This window comes from Rhinolophus sinicus, linkage group LG10 (genome assembly GCF_036562045.2).
Source record: "Rhinolophus sinicus isolate RSC01 linkage group LG10, ASM3656204v1, whole genome shotgun sequence".
In the NCBI taxonomy this organism is placed as follows: domain Eukaryota; kingdom Metazoa; phylum Chordata; class Mammalia; order Chiroptera; family Rhinolophidae; genus Rhinolophus; species Rhinolophus sinicus.
The window spans coordinates 35504717-35517273 of NC_133759.1; the positions used below are offsets into that span (position 1 = coordinate 35504717).

At 33.7% G+C, this 12557-nt stretch overlaps 1 protein-coding gene across 2 annotated transcripts in view; it reads right to left on the minus strand.

The window, feature by feature from the left end:
* The window catches only part of STAG1 (STAG1 cohesin complex component), a 354251-nt gene that overhangs the window by 241265 nt on the left and 100429 nt on the right, over positions 1–12557 (minus strand). For both annotated transcript variants that reach the window (XM_019747971.2, XM_019747962.2), the window contains exon 4: positions 3501–3665. In XM_019747971.2, the coding sequence (XP_019603530.1) occupies positions 3501–3665 (165 nt within the window). The remainder of the gene's footprint in view (positions 1–3500; positions 3666–12557) is intronic.

A 12557-nucleotide genomic window follows, 5' to 3' on the forward strand; every position in this document is an offset into this window, starting at 1 on the left:
TAGTAATACATTTAAGACTGTATATTTATCCCAGTAGCACTTTAGCCCCAAGATTTTCACTAACATTACTTTCACTAGCATTTACATATCAACGATGTATTTCCTGTGCATCATATTATTTTGACTATAATGTAATCTAGAAGGGGAATTTATTTTGTGTATTTCAACATTTGCTTGCATTGTAGTCAAAGAACAGGGTAAGGCACTTCTTGATGAAATATTTCAAGATTTTCTTTTAATCCTCAATATTCTGGAGTTACACTGTACTATAATAGCTATGTATAATAATTATTTTCACTTATCTTGTTCACTCCTGAGAACAAACTCTGGATCTGAGAAAAAGTGTCTAGAAATTTCTCCAAAATTATGTTTTAAAAAATTTGTCTCTGAACATATTCTATTCCCAGTGATTTATTCCCCTGGCATATTTTGGGACCCTTCAATTAACACCAAAGTCCCTCAACTGCTCTTTCATATTTACTTATTTCTCTGGGCTATATTCTAATGAATGCCAATGCCTGAATTCTTCCTTTGATAGCATCTAATGTAGTTCTTTTTCCCTCAGTAAAACTAATTTACTAAGTTTATCCCCTTTTGTAGTGAACATAATTTTTTTCTGTATCTCTATAGCATCTTAAATATACTTATTTCTTTTACTATTCATCTCTCTCCATCTAATGTTTTGTGATTAACTCTGCTCATCTTAGTCAATCCACTGCAGAACTAGACCATATAATGTGGGCTTGGAACTTTCTGCTCTAAGACAATACTGGGGATTTTTACAGACCCAGTCACCAATCAAGTAAGTAGACATTTCAATTCAGGTCCTGGTTATAAGAACTATGTCTGTCTTCTCTCTTCCCACAGCCCTTGATTTCCCGTAAGTGAAGTTTTAGTATAAGTAATTATCTGAACTAGGACCCCCTTCAGTATTAAGGAAATCCCTATTAATAACTACATGGATGACAAGCATAAACTGGGAGTCTCAAAAGTAATCTGAGATAAATGATCACCCTAAACGTAAGCCGTATTAGCCTATGCGGAAGTTATAAGTGGCTTTCTTCAGTCTTCTTTATAAATATATGGAGCCTTATGTTATGCGTTGACTTTGTGTAGTAAGCCTGACATTATCCCTCAATTGGCTACAAGTACCTGCTTCTCTACCCTAAGCCTAATCCTGTTCATAACTTTGTAGTATTTCGTCTATATAAATCACAGAAATATTTCATTTTTAAACTCATTAATATCTGTTCGTATTCTTTTTAGTATTTTATCTATTATTACTTTACATTTGAAGTAAGGAGGTAATAAATAGTAAAACAGGTATGGCACACCTTCAATAGAAGACCCTTATCAATTTTTTAGATATGCAGTCCCTTTGCTAAGCAACCACTTTCAGAAATTTATGTTATAAAAACATTCCCACGTGTACATTTCAGATGGACATATAAGGATATTTAAAGTACTATTTTTAATAGAATAAAACTATCCTTAAATAATCACCTTAAATATACTTATTTCTTTTTAAAGAATAAAGCAGCCGAAATAAAAACTGGTAAATAAACAATGGCCCAGCCATGTTAGGGAGTATTAAAAATTATAAGGTAAATTCATAGGGAAAAATAATGCCAGAAAAAAATGCCAAAAAAAAGTTGAGTGAAAAATAAAATTACAGAAATGTGTAGATTAATTTGAATATAGCAAGGAAGGAAATACATAATGTGAATAATAAAAAATTACAGCAAAGTAAAAAATGTTTGGGTCAGATTTCAATAACGAAAGGTGGGTTTAAAACTAAATTATGAAAGGCACCAGGGTGCTGACTACCAATCGTTACCTTTCATAAAATACAGATTCAAAAGAATTTAAGCAGAGAGTAACAGTATAAAACAGCATTAGAAAAAATTAATCTGAATGAAGACTATAGAACATAAAGGACCCCTCCACAAAAAAAGAAACTTATACTGCTCTATTTTGTTTCAAATAGAAATGATGAGATTTTGTTCCTATTAAATACTGAATATTAAAGATTTTGTTCCTATTATATAAAAGTTGGTATTGAGCTTTAACACAATATGCAGTAAAATTATCTTTACATAAATAAGTATCTTGTAAAATAGTTTTACATTAAAAAATGACAGCAAACTGCTCAGGCACAATTTTTAAATTTTTGCATGAACTTTTTTCATTTTTCTACTCATGTTTCCCACCTAAAGGTAGGAAGAACTAAAGTAGATATTTAGGCAAAATTAAGGATTTTGTAGCCTGTTAACAATTTTTCTATTAAAGTGTAATAAAACAATTGTCATGCTTGAGACGTAAAGGTCACTTACTCTATTTTTAAATTATACTTAACATAAGTTACAGGTTGTCCTAGGAATTCCATATTCCTTTTACCATCTAGTATCATCTCATGACTCTATCTCCCTCCCTTCCCACACAAATTCCAAAACCCCTGAACACAACAATCTGGTAATAATACATAAAAAGCAGTAAACCTCAAACTCCCTTAAAGAATTTTTTTAAAAATACGGGGAAATAGAAAGTATATTAAGAGAAAGTTGCCTACTTTTAGTTCTAAAAGTAAATCTTGTTTCACTAATTTCAAACTCAAATTTCAACTGAAGTATTAAAAATGAGCAATACTGAATAAAAAGATTCAACATATTACCAATAATTAGTGATCAAAGAAATGCAAATTAAAATATACCACTTTCACCTATGTAATTAGAAAATCTTAAATATAAAATATCCAATTGCTAGCTACACTTCTAGTGAAAGATAAACTAGTACAATTTTTGGAAAGTAGTATGATATTTATGTATCACACAATTAAGAAATACCTTTTAACCAATTAATTTCACATCTAGTGTTTTAAAATGAAAAAAAGATGTAGAGATGTAAACAAATAATGAATACATTTCAAAATAGTGAAAAAAGGAAAGACACACTAAAGGAATAGTATAATAATTATGGTTTACCCTTGTAATTAATTAGTATGAAGCCAATAAAAATGTGCTCTTGCAGAATAGTTGACTGAATGAAGAGAAAGACAGTAAAAAAAGGTTATAAAAGATCACATACACACAGAAAATAACCATGCAACGTTAATTGTTGTTATTACTAGTTTACTATTTAGGAATGCTTTTCTATAACCTTTCTTCTTTCAGATATTCTTCAATACACATTATTTACATTAAGTCTGATTCAAAAAACACCATTAAGGCAATAAAAATTTGCTTAGGCAGCTCTGATGATGATAAAGGAGGAGGAAAAGGAGGAAGTCGTTTTACTCAGCACAATGTAATCTGAAGTGTATCTCACTATGAAACAAAATGCCTTTCCTAACACTCTTTAGAAACAAAGAAAAATCTTTAAGGATAAACTTCTTGATTAAAAAATCAACAAGAGGTATAAAATGTCATATCTACACTAACCAGTTCCACATAGGTTATTGACTGTATTGGTTTAGAAATAACAGAATAACACTTAAAATTTACCTGCATTGCACTTTTCCCCAGTTTCACCACTTCAAATAAGGTGACAGGTTCCCCTTCACCATTCTGTTGAGGGTGCCCATTAGCTCTTCCACGGCCTGTTCCTCTAACTCCCGCTTCAATTCTACTCTTCTCTCCTGGAGATTTGCGAGGTTTCTTATTTGTAGACTAAATAAAAAGATGAAGAAGAAAATAAATTAAAAGCAAGCATACTTTGCTTTATGCAGAATGATCTCAAATTAGGTTTGATTCTATGAAAGGTAGTTAGCACTACTAAAGGCATGAAACATAATCCCTGACCAACAGAAGCTTTACAATTTGTTTTCATTGATAAAAAAAAAAGTGCAAACAGCAACGCATAAATTAATTTATACAGGGAATGAAAAAAAAGTTAAAAAAAAAATTTAGTATTTTGTACAATGCCAATGCTGAACATTTTAACCCTCTTGACATTTCCTTTCTTACCCTCCTCAATACTCTACTTCCTCAGAAACCTTGTTCAATAAAATTACTTGGAAATGCTGCATATTCAACTTTGTCCTCTACTGAAGTGCTCAAGTATTTGTTGTCTATCTTACAACAAATATACATTGAACAAAGTATCTGGAACCATTCCAGGTAGTAGGAATAGAGGAATAAACAAAACAGCATTCCTGCATTGATGGAGTTTACATTCTTCAATTAACATCCCATTATATGCCCCCAGTGTTTTTAAAGGGGTCAACACTAGCATCTTACCTATGTATGTCTCATCTTTACAGTGAAGGGTAATTTGATGGAATTGCTGGCAGTTGCTGATATTATTCCCATAAATTTCATTCATATGTAAACTCATCATGGTTGCTGCTTCACCAAACTCACAAATGAAATTAATGTTACTTAATGTAATCTACAGTTCTTGAAACTCTCAACGGGCCACTCAATTTCTTCCTTCCCTTTCAGGTATCTTTTCCCTCCCTGCATTCCTTACCTGTTAGTGTTACCCTTGAGCATCTTTTCTCCTCAATCTTTATAGTCTTTATTGAGTGATTTAATTCACTCTCATATAGCTTTGTTCAGTTACCATGTTATTGCCCTCACCTCCCAATCTACCCTTATTTGTCCCACTTTGTGATGTTGGAGCTGGACCCTGCAAACATTTTTCTTTTGTCATACTGCAGTGTTAAGCTTTGTAATTAGAGGCCACTGGAAGAACACTACAAAGCATAGCACTGAGGGGCTTCTCTCCTTGCTCACAGGATCTGCTCCCTTCATTTTGAATTCCTGTGTTCTTAAGCACTTTTTCACAACTCCTGGTAGTTAAGAGCTTCACAACCATTTTTGTGGGTGGATTAATACATAATGAGTTTATGGCTTATTTTTAATTAAATTAGTTTGGCACAATTTTAGATTTCCAGAAAGGAGACCTGTGAAGACAGTACAGAGAATCCCCATCTATTACACATCACATCATCCCTCTTGTTACCATCTGTATGGTACGTTTGTTACAATTCATGAACCAATATCAATACACTAACAAATTTCCATACTTAACTCAGCTTTTCTTAGTTTTTCCCTAATAACCTTTTCCTTTTCCAGGACCCTATCCACGATACCATATTACATTTACATCATATCTCTTTTAGCTCCTCTTAGCTGTGAGTTTTTTTCCAATTTTTGGTGACCTGGACAGTTTTGAGGAACTGGTCAGGTATTTTGTACAACGTTTCTCAACTAGGTTTGTCTCATGACTAGACTAAAATTATGGGTTTGGGACAGAAGATTTGAAAGATAAAGTGTTATTCTAATTTCCTTGTATCAAGGGTATAAATGATCAATATGATATATGACTGCTATGTAACTGTTGACCTTAATCAGTTGGCTGAGGTGGTGTTTGTCAGGTTTCTCCACTGTAAAGTTACTTTTCCTCCCATTTCCATACTGTACCTTATGAAGAAAGTCACTACAAGCAGCCCACATTCAAGGCATGGGGAATTATATTCCACCTCCTTGAGGGGGGAGTATTTATACATATTGTTTGAATCTTTCAGTATGGGAGATCATTCATTCATTCAATCATTTATACTAATATTTATGCTAACGTGGGCTAATAAACATTTATTTTATGCTTTGGATTATAATTCCAACACTATTTTATTTTGTTGTTCAACTTGTTTCAGCTTTGGCCACTGGGAGATCTTTCAGTTGGCTTCTAAATCCATGTGACATATTTGCATCGCGTGTGTGTGTGTGTGTGTGTGTGTGTGTGTGTGTGTGTGTGTTAACCTGTTTTAGCACTTGGTTACTTTCTGGCAGAACAACATTCTCCAGGCTCATCTTATACTGTATACTGCCTTCCCCAATTTTAGAATCAGCCAACACTCCAAGGTTCCTTTTACTGGACAATGATATTAGAGATAGAGATCTAGGTATGAGGCTTTGCTCCTTGATACTGAAGGTCCCTGCCTCTAGGCCCTTAAGCAGACATAGCAAAGAAATGTATGTTCTACATAATTATGTGGTTATGTATATACACATGGCTACAAATATTTCTGAATGTGATAATCTGTTATTGATATTAAGCTAAATATAATTTCATACTTGTATCTCCAACTCTAATCCATACCATATAGCTGTCTCTTGCCCTTGCTTATCAATAAATTCTCACCCCAACAGTGAGAAAGCTGGTTTACAACAGTATACACATATAGAGTATTAGAACTGTTAGACCATACTCAATGGAAAACAACTTTACGAACCAGATTACAGATTTTATCTACACTATGTACAGATTCTTATTCTTTGACTTTAGTCTTACAGACTCATTTCGTTACTAAAGTCAGCAACTTTCCTCCCTACCCCCTTCAGTGACATTGTTTCAAACATTTACAAAAGAATAAAATTGCTTTGTTACATTCTACATTCCAGTATCCCCCCAATCTCCTAAATAATATTTTAACAATCTGTATTCATAAAATTTACTTTTTCTGTAAAGTTCAATGGGTGTCAGTAAATGTACAGTGTCATGTATCCACGATTCCAGTATCAAAGAATTTCACCACCTAAAAAAATCCCCGTGCTTCACACATTCAAACCTCCCATTTCTCCTTGGCAAACACTAAATTGTTTTTATCATCACTACAGTTTTCTCTTTTATAGACAGTCCTATGATTGGAATTATACAAATATCTATATAGTCTTTTAAGACTGGCATCTTTCACTTTAGCAACATTTATTTGGGATTCATCCATGTCTTTTAATGGGTGAATAGCTAATTTCTTTTTATTTCCAAGTAATATTCCATTGTACAGATGTGCCACATTTTTTTTTTATCTATTTACCTAATAATGGATAACTTAGTAACCAATTTTTTGGCAATTAGGCATAATGCTACTATACACAATCACATACAGGGTTTTATGTGGGCAAAAAAGTAGTTGTGTAGATACCTAGGAGGACCATATTGAATAATATGATAAAACTATGTTTACTGAGCTTTGTTGGAAACTGCCAAACTAGCTTTCAAAGAGGCTACATCATTTAGTCTTCCCACCAACAAGGAATAAGAGTTCCTATTGCTTCACATCCTTTCCAGGAAATTGGTATTGTCTGGTTTTGGGAATTTAGCCACTCTAATAGGTGCATAGTGGTATCTTGTTGATGTCTAAATTTGCAATTCCTGCATGACAAATTATTAAGGAGTTCTTCATAATTAATAATTCTTTACATTAAATTTCTCTGTTCAAATTACTGGTGACGATTTTGTCTCTTGACTGGACCATGAATAATTCTCTATACTTGCACTGTCCAACACGGCAGCCACTAGGTTTCATGTAGCTAACTGAGCACTTGAAATATGGTTAGTCAAAACTGAGATGTGCAGAAGCATAAAATGTCCACAAGACTAAAGATTTAATACCAAAAAAAGCATATAAAACATCTCAATAATTTTATATTAATTACAGAATGAAATGTAATATTTTATATATATTAGGCTAAATAAATTATATTATTAAAGTTAATTTTACCCATTTCTTTTAACTTACTAGAAAACATCAAATTGCACATGGGGGCTCATATCACATTTCTCCTGGGCAATGCTACTCTATTCTAAACAGTATGCACATAATCATAGTAATCCTAATAATACAAACCTAATCCCATCAATTCCCTGCTTATTTAATCTCTGATAGTCAACGACCTTCACAACCAGTAAATTAAAGTCTAAACTCATTGTCATGGCAAGTAAGGCTATCAATTACTACCTGTTCGCCACAATCCTGCTATACTGATCAATTTAAAGTTGCCTGAAAATATCATTTCATACATTCATCCTCTTTAACTTGACTCTAAATCCTGGCTCCTCCTAACAAGCCATGTTTGTCTGTTCATTCTTTGGAGTAATAGGCATCTTCCTAGTAGTGTGCACATGTATGTATGAGTGCATGCATGCAAGCATTTGTGTATGAAGAGGGGAGGGGGAAAATGTTCTTTTTCTTTACTGAATAGGTAATACATTTACATGGCTCAAAATTCAAAAGATAATTAAAGTTTACTGTGAAAATTACCCACCCCTGCCCTCAAGCCACAATCCTCTTTCCTAAGAGGCAACCATTATTCATCCCTATATGTCCTTCCAGAGACACCTAAACACATTAATACAAATAAATGCATATAAAATATATTAAAAACATAAATAAATGGAAACCCATCCATGTACATGAATTGGAAGACTTATTATCGTTAAGATGTCAATACCACCCAAAGTGATCAACAAATTCAATGCAATCTCTACTGAAATCCCAATGACCCTTTTTTTTGCAGAAACAGAAAAGGCCATTCTAAAATTCATAGGGAATCTCAATAACCAAAACAATCTTGAATAAAAAACAATGCTGGAAGATGCACACTTCCTAACTTCAAAACTTACTACAAAACTATAATAATCAAAACAGTGTGGTGCTAACATGAAGACAAACATAAAGACTTATGGAATGGAACAGAGAGCCCAGAAATAAATCCTCGCATATATGATTAAATTATTTTTGACAAGGGTGCCAACACCATTAATGGGGAAAGAGTAAAAAAGGCAACCCACAGAATGGGAGAATATATTTGTAAATCATATATCTGATCAGGGATCAATATCCAAAATAAGTAAAGAACTCTTAAAACTCAACAACAAAACAAACAACAGATTCAAAAGTGGATAAAAATTGAATAGACATTTCTCCAAAGACAGACAAATGGCCAATAAGCACATGAAAAGATGCTCAATATCACTAATCAATAGTGAAATACAAATCAAAACTACAGTGAGATGCCACCTCACAACTATTAGGATGGTTATTTTCAAAAAAAGAGAAAACAAGTCTTGTCAAGGATTTGGAGAAACCAGAACTGTTGTGTACGATGGGAAGGTAAAATGGTACAGCCATTGTGGATAAATGTGTAGCAGTTCCTCGTAATAGTAAAAATAGAATTATCACATGATCTAACATTACCTATCTGGTATACACTCAAAAGAACTGAAAGCAGGGTCTCAAAAAGGTATCTGTACAATCATATTCATAGCAACATCATTCACAATAGCTAAAACTTGGAAGCAATCCAAGTGTCCATCCATAGATGGACAAGCAAATGTGCTATACACATACAATGGGAATATTATTCAACTTAAAAGAAAGGAAATTCTGACATATGCTACAACATGGATGAACCTTGAGGACATTATGCTAAGTGAAATAAGCGAGTCACAAAAAGATAAATATTGTAAGATTACATTTATATGAGGTATGTAGTGAAAATCATAGAGACAGAAAGTAGAACGATCATTGCCGGAGACTGGGGGGAGGAAGAAATCAGGAGTTATTGTTTAACAGGTATAAAGCTTCAGTATTAAAAGATGACAATGAGGATGAAGACACATGGTGGTGATGATTGCACAGTACTGTGAACATATTTACCACCATTCAACTGTACACTTAAAATGGTTAAGTTGGTTAAATCTTATGTGTATTTCACTAGAATAAAAAAAATTGGAAAAAACCCAAATGCATATATATTTCCATGTATCTATCATATTTATGTTACTTATGCACAGTTCTACACCACTCTATATTTACTATCAACATATTTTGTAGTCAATCCATAGTAAGACCTAGAGAATGTCTCGATTCTTTGCTGAAAGCTGCAGTATTCCACTGCGTAGATGTACATTAATTTATTTAGCCATTAACCTGTTGATGGACATTTATTTTATTTTGAATCTTTTACTATCACATGTAATACTACAACAAATAAGCCTCTATGTGTAGGAATGTGTGTGTAAAGGGGGTGTAAAACATAATTCTCAACCTGGGAGTCTTTTAGCATCGGTTATAAACAGGGCAAAAAAGATAAAAACATTAAAACCATTTGATTTTATCTAGGATTTATCTATATTTTATCCCCATTATCAGAAGAGTGATTTTCCTAGTACAGATCCAGACATTAATATACAGTAAAGATGCAGAAAGACAAACCAGAAAGCTAATGTTCAGAAAGACTGTCCCTAATAAAATAAGAAAGAGGGAAGATCATAGTAAAACATGATACACTCAATCTTTAGCTTATACCCAAAGGATGCAATTTTGCAGTCCTGAGAATAATTACTCTCTCAAGACATATAAGTATGCTTATCCCACTTTAAATCACATGTTTGGGGGGCATGGGGATAGGCAGAGATGCAGAGGGGACCAGAAAATTAAGAATTGTGACAGTTATTTCAAAGGGTAATAATATACATACATAACTCTTTAATTACTTGTGACTTGCCATGCTCCCTCCCATATGCTTTTCTGGCCACATAGGTCAGGCCACCTATAGATGTAATTCCACTCTTGGACAGGATCCAAGGTGCTCTCAAAGGAAAGAAATGGATGATGTTCTATTTCTATTTCAAACTTGTTTGGCTGGTCCAGTTCTGAGGTCATCCCATCTTAAGAACTGAGTCTTTGCCTTAATTCTCAGGATAATAATGCCTGAGTGATCTAGCCAGTAATTCAGTTCCTCTTGAGGTATAGTCCTGTCCTACCATTATCAGTTTACCCCAGGGATTGAAGTCCTATCCTTGAATCCGAGGCCACTAGACTGGGCCCCACAACAGGCTGCCAGACCACATTCACAGTAGCTCTAGCATAGATTGAGCACAGTATAGATCTTTAAATGCTTACTGATCATGAGTTTGGAGTCCAGGCTGAAGACATAAATCTAAGTTACATAACCTCAGAGATGGTATTTAAAGTCAAGAGAGTGGATGTAATCACCAAGGTAGTCCGTGTAGACAGAAAATGATGTCCACTGTTTGTTAATGCAATCATGGGGTTAGCATAAACATGATATAGTGTTTGTTTAGATAGCATTAATTATTTGGGTAGAGAGCTATAATAATAACATGTATAAATTAGAACAACTGCAAAATAAGGGTGATTTGCTAAGAAACAAAAGTCTCCGAAATAATAGTATACCAAAGAAAAATACCGAAAACGAGATGTCCCCTAAGAACTTAGCAATAAGGAAAAGAATACCGCCCGTAACAGAAAGTGCTTATACTATGTTTTCATTTGACTGAGTAAATGAATAAAACCAGAGACCCATGAAGTCCTCTTAAAAAGCATCAACAGTACTAAAATAGTTAAACAAAGGGTGTATCAATAGAAACTTGGAAATTGTTCAAAATGGAGCCAGTTGATAGAAAATGTCCAATGTGCAGAACAGGTACTGAAGCATAACTCATATCTGATCATTCTGACAATTATACCTCTCAATATTAATTAGTAGCCTGTTATTTTGGCATTCTTAAGAGAAAGAGTTTGGGAGTTAGGGTCTTTTACTATTACGAATAATACTACAACAAATAAATCTGTGGAAAATTACCACTTTTTTTTTGTTTGTTTTCTTCTCTGTAAACTGCATGTAAGACCTATTTCATAGTACTGGTGTGAGGATGAAGTGACATAAAAAGTATTAGCTCAGTGCCAGAGAAGGCCAGAGAAGTGGTGTTGTTTCCAAGATCAAGACACGGGGCTCGGTCAGGTGGAAGTACAGACAAATTAATGAATGTGAAAATGTGGACTAAAGTCTAACACAAGTCTCTAGAATGATCCTTTCCTATCCTGGTCAACATTTTTTTCAATTCTTATAAACATGGGATGAACATACAAAGGCTTTCGTAAAGGAGACAGCATTTAATCTGAACCTTGTTAAGAAAGCAACAAAGGAACAAGTCAAACAAATAAAGAAACAAAAGATCATAGCCACAGACAATAGTTTAGTGGTTACCAGAGGATAAGGGGGGAGGAGGGTGGTAAATGAGGGTAAACGGGATCACATATATGATGACGGAAGGAGAACTGACTTTGGGTGGTGAACACACAATGTGGTATATAGATGATGTATTACAGAAATGTACACTTGAAACCTATGTAACTTAACTAACCAATGTCACCCCAATAAACTTTAATTTAAAAAAAAAAGTTTTCAACTGGAGAACAAACTCGAGTAAGCTCTCATATAGGCAGTTCATTCTCCTACCCTCAAGCAAGTTTAGTTTTATTTCCAATTTTGCATCTATAACCCATAAATAAGTCTTAGAGAAAGCAATGTATTTGCCTGTCATCTCAGAAAAATTATATAGCAATAAGGGGAACTAGAATCGTCTCCAGCTTCTTCTAACTGTAACTCTCACTTTTCCCAAAATGTTTTTGTAAGAAATACTGTACTACCAAATTAGGAAGCCTTAGGTTGGTACAAAAGTAATCGCGGGTTAAAGGTTAAAAATAATTGCAAAACGCGCGATTGCTTTTCCACCAACCTAATATTATAAAGCGTGATCATAATGCATGTCTTTTCCTCCACATTTTTTCCCTTTAAATAAAGGTGGAGGACATAAGTGTAGAGTAAATGGAAGAGTCATTTTCCTTTTTTCCTTTTTTTAAGATTCTCCTGGAAAAGTAAACGGTATGAAGTTTCACTGAAGCTAATTAAAATTTGTCACTAACAGATAAATACTGATGGAACAGCAATTAACATAAAAAAAGC